The following is a 15,690-nucleotide window of genomic DNA, read 5'->3' as shown; positions in this document are numbered from 1 at the left end:
TTCTATGTGTCACACATGCATTGGTGGTGACATCATGCCTGACGTCGTAACGGTGTTCACGTATTCGTGTATTCAGGTCGCGTGACGTTTCTCCGATGTAAACTTTATCACAGGACAGCACCACAAGACATCTCGTGTTGCCAACCAGTGCCACCAACCTGACACATATTTTAAGAACCACCAACTTGGAAGTAGTGTGCCAGACAAGCAGGACGATAAAAGACATCACGAAGACGAAAATACACAACAACCAAACACCGGGCACCAAAGCCAGCGTTTATCGTATTCCGTGTTCAGGATGTGATAAAGTTTACATCGGAGAAACGTCACGCGACCTGAATACACGAATACGTGAACACCGTTACGACGTCAGGCATGATGTCACCACCAATGCATGTGTGACACATAGAAACAAGGAAAACCATCTTATGGACTGGAAGAATGAAGAGCTGCTGATACGAGAACCAGACAAAATCCACAGGAAGTGTTTAGAAGCAGCAATCATTCAAGGAACGAACACTACTGAACAAAACAGGGGCATGTTTAACATCTCGCCCCACATAATTCCCCTAATACCCATGGCCAGCAAAATTTTAAATATTTAAACCACCCTTTGTGAACATTTCGCCCACAGACATTTGGGCCAGCATTCTCAACCTTTCCCAGTGTTCAATCCCCCCCTTCTCCTCCTCTTCCTCCCCCCCTTCTTCTTTTCTCTCCCCGTTCCCTCCTTTCCCCTTATTTAGTCTCAAGCATATGTATCTCAACTTGTACTTGAAAAAGCTGTAATAAGCGAAACGTCATACAAATATAGGCTCCGTCCTCATATGGTGTTTAACTCTTCACATTTATCTATCTCTTCACTTACTAGTATAGCCACCCCTTCTCTCCCTCGTCCTCTTCACTCCTGAGAACCTCCCAACTACACTCCCAAACTCACACTCGCCCTTCCCTCTCATCTTAGTTTCACTCAAAGCCAACACATCCATCTTTCTTCTCACAAACATACTACCTATCTCTTCCCTTTTACTCTCATCTGTACCACATCCATGTACATTAAAAGACCCAAACCTTAGGGTGCTGGTAGGAAAAATCCTGCTCAACAAACACTCCTCTTTTACTCAAAGGCCTCCTTCACAACATCCATTCAGCCATCTCATTCTTGGTATTCCCCTAAGTTCACTTCATCTACCTCTACTTTCCATACTCATTATGATAGTGCTTCTTCATTCATTCTTGCCATGTGCCCAAACCATCTCGATATTCTTTCATCTACCCTATCTGTTAGCTCCCTTTCCACCCCCACTCTTCTCCTCATCTCTTTATTTCTTACTCTATCCATCTTTATAATACCCACCATATTTCTCAAACACATTTCAACTTCTGCTTTCTTCCTCCCTTAAATTTCAAGTCTACCCCATACTGTTCTAACTTGCAACCAATCCACATATGTACACTTTTTCTCTTCTACCACTGTCTTCATCTCTTCATTCATCTGTTCATCCTACCATTCCCCACCCTTCCTTCTATTCCCTCCTATCCTCCTCATCCCATATACTATCTCTGCACACTTTGTCACTTCCTCCTTGAAATATATTTATTCTTTTTCTACTCCTACCTCCCCTCTCTCCTTCACCACCTCCCATACTTATCTAAATTTCTACCGGTATTCTTTGTTGTTTTTCTTCTCATTCAATTTGTTAACTCTCACCATCTCTTTACATGTCTCCACAGCTGCATATCAATATAAAGAAATAAAACAATACAACATACCTTGTCAACAGAAACTGGAGGGGGTTGCGGGCTCAAATATGTATGGTATATTTCCATGCCCAGTTGATAGTGGAGCTTCTTATCAGAATGACGAAGTTCCTGAATAGCTGCCCACAACCCAAGCAGAGCTCCATGGCCAATTTCGTCAAGGTAGAGACCAAAATAGTGACGTGCAAAGGCATACTCCAAAATAACTTGGAACATCAAAATCTATAAGCAAAACATGTAAAGCACAATTAATGTGACATTCTACAATTTTTGATTGATCATCACTTGCAGATAGTACTTAATTTTACAACAATCTCTAAATTTACATGTCTACCCATCTATATACTAAAAGTCCTCTTTCCCCTTACATGGGAGATAGCATACTAAGGCATGCACCCACCCTTCACCCATCCCACACCCATTTGTTTTCTCCTTTATACTAGCTCCTTGTGGGTAATGGGCCATCCTTGCTCCCTGCCAATTACCTGGGTCAGAAGCAACAGAAGCAATACAGAAAGACATAGAACATCCACAGCAGAGCCTAACAGGCAAACCTGTTTACTCCCACAACTTCATGACATTGTGACCCCCTCCCTCCCTCCTCATCCTCTCATGTATGATTAGATAAGACAGGTAAAAATCCCTTCTGGACACAACTAATCATAATCCATTAACCACTTCCATACGGTGACGCCTACATAGGCGTCATGAGGAGCAAGTGGGTACGCGATGATGCCGACGTCGGCGTCTTGATTATATTTATTGTAGTCGTACCTACGTAACCTCCATTCTCTCTAAACTGGCTTCATCATATTTTCTATGGTTATCAAAATTCACGGGTGAAAGAGAACGAACGATTGAGCACTGACTTTATTTTTTATAATGCGATTATTATGACGCAACATCGCACGTCGGGCAGCTAATGCTGCCAGACGTGCGATGTGCCCCGGAGTGAAGAGGTTAACAAATAACAATCATTCTCCTCTCACAACTATCTCTCACTCTCTCCTTTCCCTGCTCAACAGACATTCCCCTTTTCCTCAAGGTTCCCTTCATCCCATCCATCCATCTCATTCTCAGTCTTCCCCACACTTTTTCCTAGTTCTCCTTAACTCACTCTTTCCATGTGCCCAAACCACCCCACTACTCTTTGGTCAACCTTATCTGCCAGGTCCTTTCCCATCCCTGCTCTCCTCATCAGTTTATCATCTTATATTCTATCCACCCTCATAACACCCACCATACTTCTCAAACATTTCATCTCAAACACACACACACACACTGAAAACAGAAGAAGATTGCAGAGCACTACAAGATGACCTGGATAAAGTATGGGAATGGAGCCAGAAATATGAAATGAACTTCAACATCAAGAAATGCAGCATAATGGAATTTGGAAGAGGCAAAAATAGAGTTTCGGGAAAATATACAATTAGAAACAAAGTAGTCAAAAAAGTAAACTCAGAGAGGGACCTAGGAGTAATCATCTTAAGTGACTTGACACCTGACAAACATGTAAATAAGTTATTTGGAGAGACCTATAACTTATTAAGATCAATGAAAGTGGCCTTCGACTACATGGACAAGGAGATGGTTAAGAAAATAATTATTACATTGATAAGACCAAAATTATCATATGGTATATCCATGTGGGCACCTAGCACTACCTGGCATTAGAAAAACCAGACATAATGGGAATTGTAGAAATGCAATTAAAAAGTCCTCTACCACCAAACACTGTGGGACAAGGTCTATACAACCATTGGATGAAAAATAGAAAGGAGAAACTGGGTAGAGGAGTAATATTTTTGGCTAAGAAAGGCTTAAATGTGACAAAGATAACAGAGGGAAAAAACCTCACAGATAAACCATATTGGAAAGACTAAAGGCACTGGATCAGCCAACTTTCAAAGATTGTAGAGAAAGAGGTGATACAATTAGTGTTCGCATCATTATAGGAGATAGATTACAGTGACAGAAGAGATCTCTTGATTAAGGGTAGGAGGGTTTTAAGAATCATGAGAAATTAAGGAAGACTACATGTCTAAAGGATGGGAAGAAATAGCTGGAATAGCTTAGAACAATACATGAATTCAAATCTAAATATGAATTAGAAATCAAGGATATGGACTAGGTTGGGACTGTACATGTAGGCTAGATATGACAAATTGGAGTGTAGGAGAATGAACCCAATGAGCACTGTTTGTTTCTTGTATGCTACAAATGGGTGAATACACCAGCTCCACCTGTTGGGCACTCTTTTGGCAGAGCTATGTCTCACTGCATTGCCCATGATCTGAATGGTTTGGCAGGGGACAGGGATAACCCTTCTTCTACTAAGTGCTAAGATGGGAGAGATGATGTATAGGTTTTCAATGAATGTGGGATGGGTACATGCTTTCACTTGGCCAACCCCCTTATAAGGGGGAAAAGACCCTTCAATATAAAGGTATTGGTTATGTTTGTATATATGTAAATATGTATGTATATGTATATATATATTATATATATATATATATGTATGTATGTATATATATGTATATATATATATAGGCATATATATATATATATATATGTATTTACCTAGTTGTATTTTGCGGGAAGGGGAGCTATGCTCGTGATGTCCCGCCTTTGTATCTTGCAGTGTCTAGTTTGTTTTTAAACTCATGAATGGCTTTTGCGCATACTATTCCATTGTCCAGTTTGTTCCAAGTGTCCAAAACTCTATGAGGAAAACTGTTTTTCTTCAGTTCTCTTCTATAGCTATGTTTTTTTTATTTTCTTTCCATGTCCTCTTGTGTTTCTTTTGTCCCAGTTAAGTAAGTTCTCACTATCGAGTACCTCTGTGCCTTTCATGATTCTGTAGATGGTCAATAGGTCACCTCTCTCTCTTCTTTGCTCCAGTGTCGGTAACTCCAGTTTAGCCAATCTCTCCTCGTATGATAGGTTTGCAAGTGCAGGTGCCATTTTTGTAGCTGCTCTTTGGATTCTTTCTATTTTCTTTATATTCTTTTTGGTACTGGGGGACCACAATGTCGCTGCATACTCTAATCTAGGCCTTATCAATGTAACCAATATTTTTTTCATCATGTCTTCGTCCAAGTATGTAAACGCCACTTTTATTGATCTTAGCAAGTTGTAAGTCTCCCCGACAATTTTGTTAATCTGTATATCATAGGACAAGTCGTTCGTGATAATTACTCACAAATCTTTTTCGGATCCTACTTTCTTGACTTCTTTGGTTCCAATTGTATATTTTCCTGATATTCTGTTTTTGCTTTTTCCAAACTCCATTATGCTACACTTCTTAGTATTAAAGTCCACTTCCCATTTCTGACTCCAGTTCCATACCCTATTTAGGTCTTCTTGCAGTGCTTCACAGTCCTCATCAGTTTCTATTTTCCTTAGCAGTTTGGCGTCATCGGCAAAGAAGCTCATGTAGCAGTTCACGTCCTCATCCATGTCATTCATATAGATAGCAAACATTATTGGTGCCAGCACAGATCCTTGCGGTACTCCACTGATCACCTCTTTCCAGTCTGAATATTTTTCTCTGAGCACTACTCTCATCTTTCTACCAGTCAGAAAGTCCTCTATCCATTTTAGTAGGTTTCCCTGTATTCCTCCTATGTGTTCCAGCTTTTTTAGTAGTTTTCTGTGTGGTACTTTGTCAAAGGCTTTTTGCAAGTCTAGGAATGCACAATCAGCCCATCCATTTCTTTTTTGCACTATGTCTATTAGTCTTGAGTAAAAGCATATTAAGTTTGTGGAGCATGATCTTCCTTGTCTGAATCCGAATTGTCTTGGGTTTAATATGTCATTGTCTTCCAGATGTTTTACCCATCTATTCTTGATTATTTTCTCACAAATTTTGGCTATGGTGCTTGTTAGTGATACTGGCCTATAGTTGGTGGGTTCTTCTTTGTTTCCTCCTTTGTGTATTGGTACAATGTTAGCGTTTTTCCAGTCCTCGGGTATCTTTCCTTCTTTGAGTGAGCTGTTTATTAAGATGTGTATTTTGTCTGTTAGTTCTTCTTTGCACTCCTTTAGAATCCAATTTGCAATACCGTCCGGGCCATGTGATTTTCTGACATCCAGCCTTGATAAATGTTCTGATATTTCCTTTAGTGATGCTGTAAACTCATTCATGAGGGGAGATTTCTTGTTTTTATCTATGTCACAATTTGGTATTTTCTCTCTGGTGAAAACAGATTTAAAGTGATTGTTCATGACTTCGGCCATCTCTAAATCTTCTGTGTATTCTATGTTTCCTTGGCATAGTTTCACCAATTCCTGTTTGTTTTTAAGTTTACCATTCACATACCGATAGAATAGTTTGGGTTGCTCTTTGCATTTGTCTATAATATCCTTCTCATGGTTCCTTTTCTCCTCTCTTCTCACATTAACATACTCATTTCTATAGTTAACATAAATTTGCCATTTGCTTTGTTTTTTGTCTTTTCTCCACTTTTTCCAAGCTTTGTCCCTTCTGTCTTTTGCCTCACTGCATCTTTTGTTGAACCAACATTTAATGTACTCTCTCTCTCGCTTTTGTCTTGGTACATGCCTGTTTACCCCTTCATTGTAGTTTTCCATCAATATATTCCATTTCTCTTCCACTGTTGTTTCTTCCCTGTAAAATATTTCCCAGTTTGCATTCCGGAAGAATGTCTTTAGTTTTGTAAAGTCTGTTTTGTTGTACCTCAGTCTTCCTTTCCTATGCTTTTCGTTCCTCTCTATGTCCATTTCTTCCTTTAGTATAGTTTCGATGAGTACATGGTCACTCTTTCCAATTGGTGTCTCATACTGGACTTTATGCACTATTTCAGGCTCTGTTGTAAATATTAGATCTAGTTTCGATGGCTCTTCATTATTTCTGTACCTTGTGTTTTCACAGACCCATTGGGTCATTGTGTACTCCATGGTCATATCTAGCAGTACATTGCCCCACGAGTCATCTCCTCCTTGCACTGTCATGCTGTCCCAACAAATTTTTTTGCAATTGAAGTCCCCCATAACTACCAGATTACCCTTACCCATTAGTATCTCATTGAGTGATTTTCTTGTATCATCTAGCATTTTTGTATGTTCGATTTCTTTCCAAGCGCTTGTTTTTGGAGGCACATAAGTCACCACAAACTTTCTACTTTTCATATTCTTGCCTTCGACTTTTATCATGATCAATTCAGCATTACCTTTGCCCTCTGCAATTTTTGTCACCTTTAGGTCTTTCTTGGCCAAGAACATGATTCCCCCTCCCTGTTTCTTGTCCCTGTTTTTTATCCAGTAGTTGTATAAACCTTGTCCGATAACAGTGGATGGTATTTCACCTCTTAGTTTAGTCTCTACAATTCCCATTATGTCTGGTTTTGCTTCTAACAGATAATCATTGAGTTCGTTCAGTCCCGAAATTAGTCCGTCAATGTTGGTATGTACATACATATGCATGTGTATATGTAAGAATTTCTAAATACCTTTTGCCCTGGAAGATTTTGCAAAGGACGTGAAAATGAAATGTCCTCACTCCTTTCTTCATTCTCATGTCCAATGGTGGCCTCTTGCTGAGTACTTAAAACCTTGATTCTCCTCTCACATTGTGCTTTGGCATAAGTAAGTTGATTGATATACCTCTTCAGATTCCTTGCCTGAAAAGAGAATATATTCTTAAGAAGAATTATATAAAAAAAAAAAAAAATCTAACATTTTCATTTAAGAGACAGGGAAGAGAAAAAAGAAAGAAAAAGTTAAAACAAAGGAAAGAAAGAGATGAGGAATAATGGGAAAAATGTACAGGGTGGGAGAGATGCAAGCATAAATATGTACACTCACATGAAAACAGTGGCAATGGATAGGATGTCAGGCTGGAGGGAAGTAAATAACAGTCAGTGGGTCTAAGAACTGGTGCCCATGATGATCCTGATTTACATAAATGATGGATGAAACATACATATACCAAAGGTTCTTTTTCCCTTTACATGGAGAGTGGTCCTGCCAAGACATGCACCCATCCTTCACCTATTCCACATCCATCCAACATCCATTTATTGTCCCTTTTATCTTGGCTCCTTGTAGATGAATGGTCATCCCTTTCCTTTGCCTGCTTCTTGAGTCAGAAGCAATGTCACACGACACATCACCTCCACGGCAGCAGGGCCCAAAAGCTGGTTTACTACCACCACTTCATTACATAGAAACCACTCCCTGTACCCACTCCTGCCCACTGCCTGGGTTACAAGCAATGCAGCAAGACACAGCACAGCCACAGTAGGGCCAGCCACTTTATTTATACAGCAACCCTCCCTTCCCATCCCTTCACACAAAAAATGGAAAAAATGGAGAGGACAAGGAGAAATATCGTCTGGCTGCATCAAATTATCATCTATCCACAACCATTTTCCACTCACACCTATCCCCTGCCTTCTCCTTTCTCTTCTCGACAGACACTCTCCTTTTGCTCAAAGGCTCTTTTACCTGATCAATGCATCTCACTTTCAGTCTTCCCCTCAAGTTCACTCCATCCACCTTGGCTTTCCAGACTCTTTTTTGCTAATCTTTCCTCACTCACTCTTTTCATGTGCCCAAACTACACCAACAATCTTTCATCAGTTGTATCTGTTGTCTCCCTATCTACCCTTCCCCACTCTCCTCCTCACCTCATTTCTACACAGTCTATCCCTGTATGTGGTATTACAAAACAATCAATTAATTAATTGTTGCCTTGGGACTGGCTGGTGAGGTTATTTAATGTTTGCTAGAGAGAGGGTAGAGTGCCGGAGGGCTGGAGGAGTGCCTGTATAGTTCCACTTTACAAGGGAAAAGGGGACAAGTGTGAGTGTAGTAGTTTCAGAGGGATTAGCTTGTTAAGTGTAGTTGGGAAGGCTTATGGGAGGATCTTGACTGAGAGGATTAGGAGAGGAACAGAGGGAGTAATTGGTGAGGAACAGTGTGGATTTAGGACAGGTAGAGGTTGTGTAGATCAGATCTTTGTGGTAAGACAAATATGTGAGAAAGCTATAGGAAAGGGGAAGGATGTTTTTTGGGCTTTTATGGATCTGGAAAAGGCTTACGATAGGGTAGACAGAAAGGCACTGTGGGAGGTTATGCAGATATATGGGATAGGAGGAAAGCTTCTAGGAGCTGTCAAGAGTTTTTATGAGAGTAGAGCTTGTGTCAGGATTAGAAATGGAGAGAGTGAGTGGTTTGAGGTAAAGGTGGGACTTCGTCAAGGATACGTTATGTCGCCCTGGCTGTTCAACTTATACATGGATGGGGTGGTGCGAGAGGTAAATGCAAGGGTAGTGGGTCAGGGATTGGAGATAGTTAAAGAAAATGGAGAAAAGTGGGAGGTGAGCCAGCTGTTGTTTGCTGACGACACTGCGCTTGAGGCAGGATCGGATGAGGGATTGAGGAAGCTGGTGACAGAGTTTGGGAGAGTATGTGATAGAAGAAAGCTAAAGATAAATGTGGGTAAAAGTAAGGTGATGAGATGTACAAGGGGTGAAAGTGGCAGTAGACTGGAAGTGAGCATTAAGGGAGAGCAACTGGAGGAAGTGGATAGTTTTAGATACTTGGGTGCAAATGTGGCAGGAAAAGGTGGAGTGAAGGTGGAGGTAGAATGTAGATTGAGAGAAGCGAGTAAATGCCTTGGTGGATTGAAGAGTGTAATGAGGAATAGACATTTGGGAAGGGATGCGAAGAGGAGACTGTATGAAGAAGTGATTGTGCCAACAGCACTGTATGGGGCAGAAACATGGAACATAAGAGAGGAAGAGAGAAGGAGTTTGAATGTGTTTGAGATGAGGTGTCTGAGAAGTATGATGGGGGTTACTAGGCTAGATAGAGTGAGAAATGAGGAGGTGAGGAGAAGAACGGGGGTGGAAAGGGAGTTGGGAGATAGGGTTGATGAAAGAATATTAGGATCGTTTGGACACATAGAAAGAATGAGTGAAGAAAGACTAGTAAAAGAGGTATGGAAGGCAGATGTGGAGGGAGTGAACATGAGGGGACGTCCTAGGATGAGGTGGATGGATGGGGTGAAGGGGGCTTTGGGGAAGAGGGGAATGTCTGTTGAGGAAGAACGGGAGAGGACAGAAGACAGGGGTGAATGGAGAATGGTTGTATATGGATGATGTTGTGATGCATGAGGTGGAATGGGTGGGGGTATGGGGTGAGGTAGTATATAAGGGGGAAAAAGCCTTGGTATATGTATGTATGTATGCCTTGAGTTTCACTAAATGGAAAAACCCACAATGACTGGCAATGGTCCTTGAGCCCTCCCACAGATCTCTCAAGGGAGAGACATTGGACTGCTGTCTGTGTTGTTAATGTGGGACCGTTTCTATGTTACATACATACATATACCAAGGCTTTTTCCCCCTTCCAAGGGAGGTAGCCAGAAAGGGAAAGGCATAAAAACACTCCCACCCATTTCATCCCTAAATACACTCCACACCCCTCCCACCCTCCCTCTCATCTGAGCACCTCCTGGATGACGGGTCATCCCTGCACCCTGCCCACCGCCCTGGGTCAGAAGCAGTGTCGCAAGACACAGTACATCCACAGCAAGGCCGCTTCATTTAATCGGCGACCCCCCCTCTCCGTCCCCCTTTGCATATAAGGCGAGGACGGGGAGAAATCCCTTTGGGCTGCGTCAAAATTCACTCACACATACTACCCCACCCCCACCCCCATTCCTCCTCATGCAGTCACAACATCATCCATATACAACCATTCTCCACTCACCTCTGTCTTCCGTCCTCTCCCTTCCTTCCTCAACAGACATTCCCTTCTTCCCCAAAGCCCCCTTCACCCCATCCATCCACCTCATCCTAGGAAGTCCCCTCATGTTCACTCCCTCCACATCTGCCTTCCATACCTCTTTTACTAGTCTTTCTTCACTCATTCTTTCCATGTGTCCAAACCATCCTAATATTCTTTCATCAACCCTATCTCCCAAATCCTTTTTCACCCCTGTTCTCCTCCTCACCTCCTCATTTCTCACTCTATCCAGCCTAGTAACCCCCACCATACTTCTCAGACACCTCATCTCAAACACATTCAAACTCCTTCTCTCTTCTTCTCTTATGTTCCATGTTTCTGCCCCATACAGTGCTGTTGGCACAATCACTCCTTCATACAGTCTCCTCTTCGCATCCATTCCCAAATGTCTATTCCTCATTACACTCTTCAATCCACCAAGGCATTTACTCGCTTCTCTCAATCTACATTCTACCTCCACCTTCACTCCACCTTTTCCTGCTACACTTGCACCCAAGTATCTAAAACTATCCACTTCCTCCAGTCGCTCTCCCTTAATGCTCACTTCCAGTCTACTGCCACTTTCACCCCTTGTACATCTCATCACCTTACTTTTACCCACATTTATCTTTAGCTTTCTTCTATCACATACTCTCCCAAACTCTGCCACCAGCTTCCTCAATCCCTCCTCTGACCCTGCCACAAGCGCAGTGTCGTCCGCAAACAACAGCTGGCTCACCTCCCACTTTTCTCCATTTTCTCTAACCATCTCCAATCCCTGACCCACTACCCTAGCATTCACCTCTCGCACCACCCCTTCCATGTATAAGTTGAACAGCCAGGGCGACATAACGCATCCTTGACGAAGTCCCACCTTTACTTCAAACCACTCACTCTCTCCATTTCTAATCCTGACACAAGCTCTACTACTCTCATAAAAACTCTTGACAGCTCCCAAAAGCTTTCCTCCTATCCCATAAATCTGCATAACCTTCCACAGTGCCTTTCTGTCTACCCTATCATAAGCCTTTTCCAGATCCATAAAAGCCCAAAAAACATCCTTCCCCTTTCCTATAGCTTTCTCACATATCTGTCTTACCACAAAGATCTGATCTACACAACCTCTACCTGTCCTAAATCCACACTGTTCCTCACCAATTACTCCTTCTGTTCCTCTCCTAATCCTCTCAATTAAGATCCTCCCATAAGCCTTCCCTACTACACTTAACAGGCTAATCCCTCTGAAACTACTACATTCACACTTGTCCCCTTTTCCCTTGTAAAGAGGAACTATACAGGCACTTCTCCAGTCCTCCGGTACCCCACCCTCTCTCCAGCAAACATTAAACAACCTCACCAACCAGTCCACCATCACTGAACCTCCCTTTTTCAGACATTCTGCATGGCATCCATCCAGACCAGGTGCCTTACCTGCTTTCATCATCTTTACAACTGCCTTTACCTCATCCTTTCTTATTACTCCTCCATTCTCCTCACTCATCACTCTCATTTTCTTAGCATTTCCCACTGCAGCTATCTTTCCTTCCCTATCCTCCTTCACATTTAGCAACTCCCTAAAATATTCTGCCCATCTTCCCCTTACTGCCATCTCTTCCATTATCATCTCTCCATCTGTACCTTTTACCTTTTCTTCCCTACTTGATTCGCCTCCTCTTCCTCTCTTAATTTCTTTCCAAAACATCTTTTTATTACTTTCAAAATTTTCTGTCATACTCCTACCCCATTTCACATCTGCTCTCCTCTTTGCCTCCTTTACCTTTTGCTTTACTTCTCTTTTCTTTTCTTTGTACGTCTCATATGACTCCCCCGTCCTCTTTTGTAACCAATCTGTGAATGCTCGCTTCTTCTCTTCTACAACCTTCTTTGTTTCCTCATCCCACCATTCACTACCCTTTTTTCTATTTCCCCCTGCCCTTCTTGTTCCACACACCATCCTTGCACACTTTAAGACTCCCTCCTTGAACCATCCCCATTCCTCCTCCACACCCATCTCTGCTCTATCCTTTACTCCCTCCCACTCCTCCTTCAGCTTCTTTTCGTACTCCTTCTCCTTTTCCTTTTCATTCAAGGAGTTCACTCTAAGAACCTCCCTACCTTTTGTCCCTTTCCTCTTTCTCCATCTATCCTCCACTCTCAGCTTACCTTCCACCAAAAAATGATCTGATATTCCCCCACCCTCTCCCCTTAGCACATGTACATCCTTAACTCTTCCTATCATAATCCTATTTACCACTACATAATCCATTAGCGCTCTATCTACCACCCTTCCCTCCACCACCCTCTCCCATGTGTACTTATGCTTGACTTTCTTCCGAAACACTGTATTTGCTATCATCAACTCTCTTTCTAGACACATTTCCACCATCAACTCTCCACTACGATTCTTTCCTGGAACTCCACACTTCCCAACCACTCCATCGATTGGACCATTTCCCACCCTAGCATTAAGGTCTCCCAGTACTATTACATTGACATTTCTTCCTAAACCCTCTATGCACTCATTTAAATCTATCCAAAAGGCCTCCCTTTCTTCCACGCTCTTCTCACTGCCAGGCCCATATGCACTTACAAAGACCCACATCTCCTTTCCCAGTTTCACCTTCATCCACATTATCCTTGAGGAAACCTCCTTCCACTCCACTACCTGTTTACCTAACTCCTCACTTACTAGAATAGCCACCCCTTCCCTCCCTCGCCCTCTCTTCACTCCTGATAACCTCCCACTTACACTCCCAAACTTACACTCACCCTTCCCTTTCAACTTAGTTTCACTCAAAGCCAACACATCCATCTTTCTTCTCACAAACATACTACCTATCTCTTCCCTTTTACTCTCATCTGTACCACATCCACGCACATTAAAAGACCCAAACCTTAGGGTGCTGGCCCGAGGCCCTCCAGCACCCCTTATGCCTTCACTTTTCTTTTTAGGAATATGCCCCGTGGGGCTACAGGGAGAAGGATGCCTAGTCCCTCTCCCCGTCTCTTTCTTCTCGCCTCTTACGATCCAAGTGGGAAACTTGGTGGCAGTATTCTTTTCCCCCACCACAGGGAATTCCCCCCATCACAGAAAGAGAATACTCAGAGAAATGGTACAGGACAGCAACAAGGGGTTGGGGGACAGCATAACGGAGGGACAGTCGTAGTATAAAAGTGTCATCATTTCTCTATGAACAGAATTTCTTCTATCATAGACAAAATGATGTGTGGCTCTGGTCCGTAGGGGCGCCCCATATAGACCCTAAAGTATCGACTGCATGCTACTTTGCCACAATAACAAGCAGCCAATACCCCAGACGTTTCTATGTTGCTAGCTGAAAATGGTAGGGGAAGGGGAGCAGTCATTGTTTGTCAGTGATGAAAGGGAGGGAGGAGGGTAGAAGGGAGTGGAATATCTAGGGAATGGAATGGGTGGGAATGGGTTTTATGCCTTTTACTTTTTGGCTACCTCCCTTGTAAGGGGGAAAAAGCCTTAGTATATGTATGTATGTACAAAGGAATTTAATAAAGTAAGCTTGGAAAAGGACCTAGGAGTAATTATCAGCAAAGACATGTCACTAGACAAGCATATTAACAAAATAGTCAGAGAAACCTTCAATTTACTAAGATCAATGAAAGTGGCATTTGATTACTTGGACAAGTAAATGGTAAAGAAAATATTAGTTACACTGATAAGACCAAAATTGGAGTATGCTGGAACACTATGGATGTCCAGTACTAAAAAGAATATAAAGCCAGTCACCCTGGCTGTTCAATTTGTACATGGATGGGGTGGTGTGAGAGATAAATGCAAGTGTGGTGGGTCAGGGATTGGAGATGGTTAAAGAAAATGGAGAAAATGGGAGATAAGCCAGCTGTTATTTGCAGACAACACTGCACTTGTGACAGGATCAGAGGAGGGATTGAGGAAGTTATTGACAGAGTTTGGGGAAGTGTGTGAATGAAGGAAGTTGAAGATAAATGTGGTAAAAGTAAGGTGATGAGATGTACAAGGGGTGAAAGTGGCAGCAGACTGGAAGTATTAAGGGAGAGAGACTGGAGGAAGTGGTTAGTTTTAGATACTTGGGTGTAAATGTGGCAGGAAAGGGAGGAGTGGAGGTGGAGGTAGAATGTAGATTGAGAAAAGCAAGTAAATACCTTGGTGGATTAAAAAAGTGTAATGAGAAATAGACATTTGGGAAAGGATGCTAAGAGGAGGTTATATGAAGGAGTGATTGAACCGACAGCACTGTATGGGACAGAAACATGGAACATAAGAGAGGAAAAGAGAAGGAGTTTGAATGTGTTTGAGATGAGGTGTCTGAGAAGTATGGTAGGGGTTACTAGGCTGGATAGAGTGAGAAATGAGGAGGTGAGGAGAAAAAAGGGGTGGAAAGGGAGCTGGGAGATAGGGTGGATGAAAGAGTATTGGGATGGTTTGGACACATGGAAAGAATGAGTAAAGAAAGACTAGTAAAAGAGGTATGGAAGGCAGATGTGGAAGGAGTGAACATGAGGGGGCGACCTAGGATGAGATGGATGGATGGAGTAAAAGGGGCTTTGGGGAAGAGGGGAATGTCTGTTGAGGAAGGACGGGAGAGGACAGAAGATGGGTGAAAGGAGAATGGTTGTGTATGGATGACACTGTGATGCATGAGGTGGAATGGGTGTGGGGTGGCAGGAGAGGGAGAATGTGTGAGAAAAATTTGATGCAACACAAAGGGATTTCTCCCCGTCTTCTCCTTTTCTGCATGAGGGAACGGTGAGGGGGAGGGGGGGGAGTCACCGATTTTGATGAAGCGGCCTTGCTGTGGATGTGCTGTGTCTTGCGACACTGTTTCTGACCCAGGGCATTGAACAAGATGCAGGGATGACCTGTCATCCAGGAGGTGCTAAGATAAGAGGGAGGGAAGGGAGTGGAGGGGAGTGGAGTGTGATAGGGATGGAATGGGTGGGAGTGGTTTTTATGCCTTTGTTTTTTGACTACCTCCCTTGTAAGGGGGAAAAAAGCCTTTGGTATATGTATGTATGTATATAGAAAGAATTCAAAGAGCAATGACAAAGATGGCACCAACACTCTCCAAATTGACATACAAACACAGATTGGACAAACTGGAACTACCAACCCTGGAACAAAGAAGAGAAAGAGGAGATCTATTGACCATTTACAGA

General features: G+C 42.6%; 1 protein-coding gene across 5 annotated transcripts in view; it reads right to left on the bottom strand.

Moving 5' to 3' along the window:
* Positions 1-15,690, bottom strand: part of LOC143033033 (sorting nexin-25-like) — a 100,722-nt gene that overhangs the window by 46,797 nt on the left and 38,235 nt on the right. For all 5 annotated transcript variants that reach the window (XM_076198251.1, XM_076198254.1, XM_076198234.1 and 2 more), the window contains 2 exons: positions 7,236-7,406; positions 1,774-1,983 (listed from right to left, as the gene is read on the bottom strand). In XM_076198251.1, the coding sequence (XP_076054366.1) occupies positions 1,774-1,983; positions 7,236-7,406 (381 nt within the window). The remainder of the gene's footprint in view (positions 1-1,773; positions 1,984-7,235; positions 7,407-15,690) is intronic.

This window comes from Oratosquilla oratoria, chromosome 1 (genome assembly GCF_046742065.1).
Source record: "Oratosquilla oratoria isolate Oo_2021 chromosome 1, ASM4674206v1, whole genome shotgun sequence".
Lineage (NCBI taxonomy): Eukaryota > Metazoa > Arthropoda > Malacostraca > Stomatopoda > Squillidae > Oratosquilla > Oratosquilla oratoria.
The sequence above is the reverse complement of the archived record's forward strand: the minus strand, read 5'-3'. Positions and strand labels throughout refer to the sequence as shown.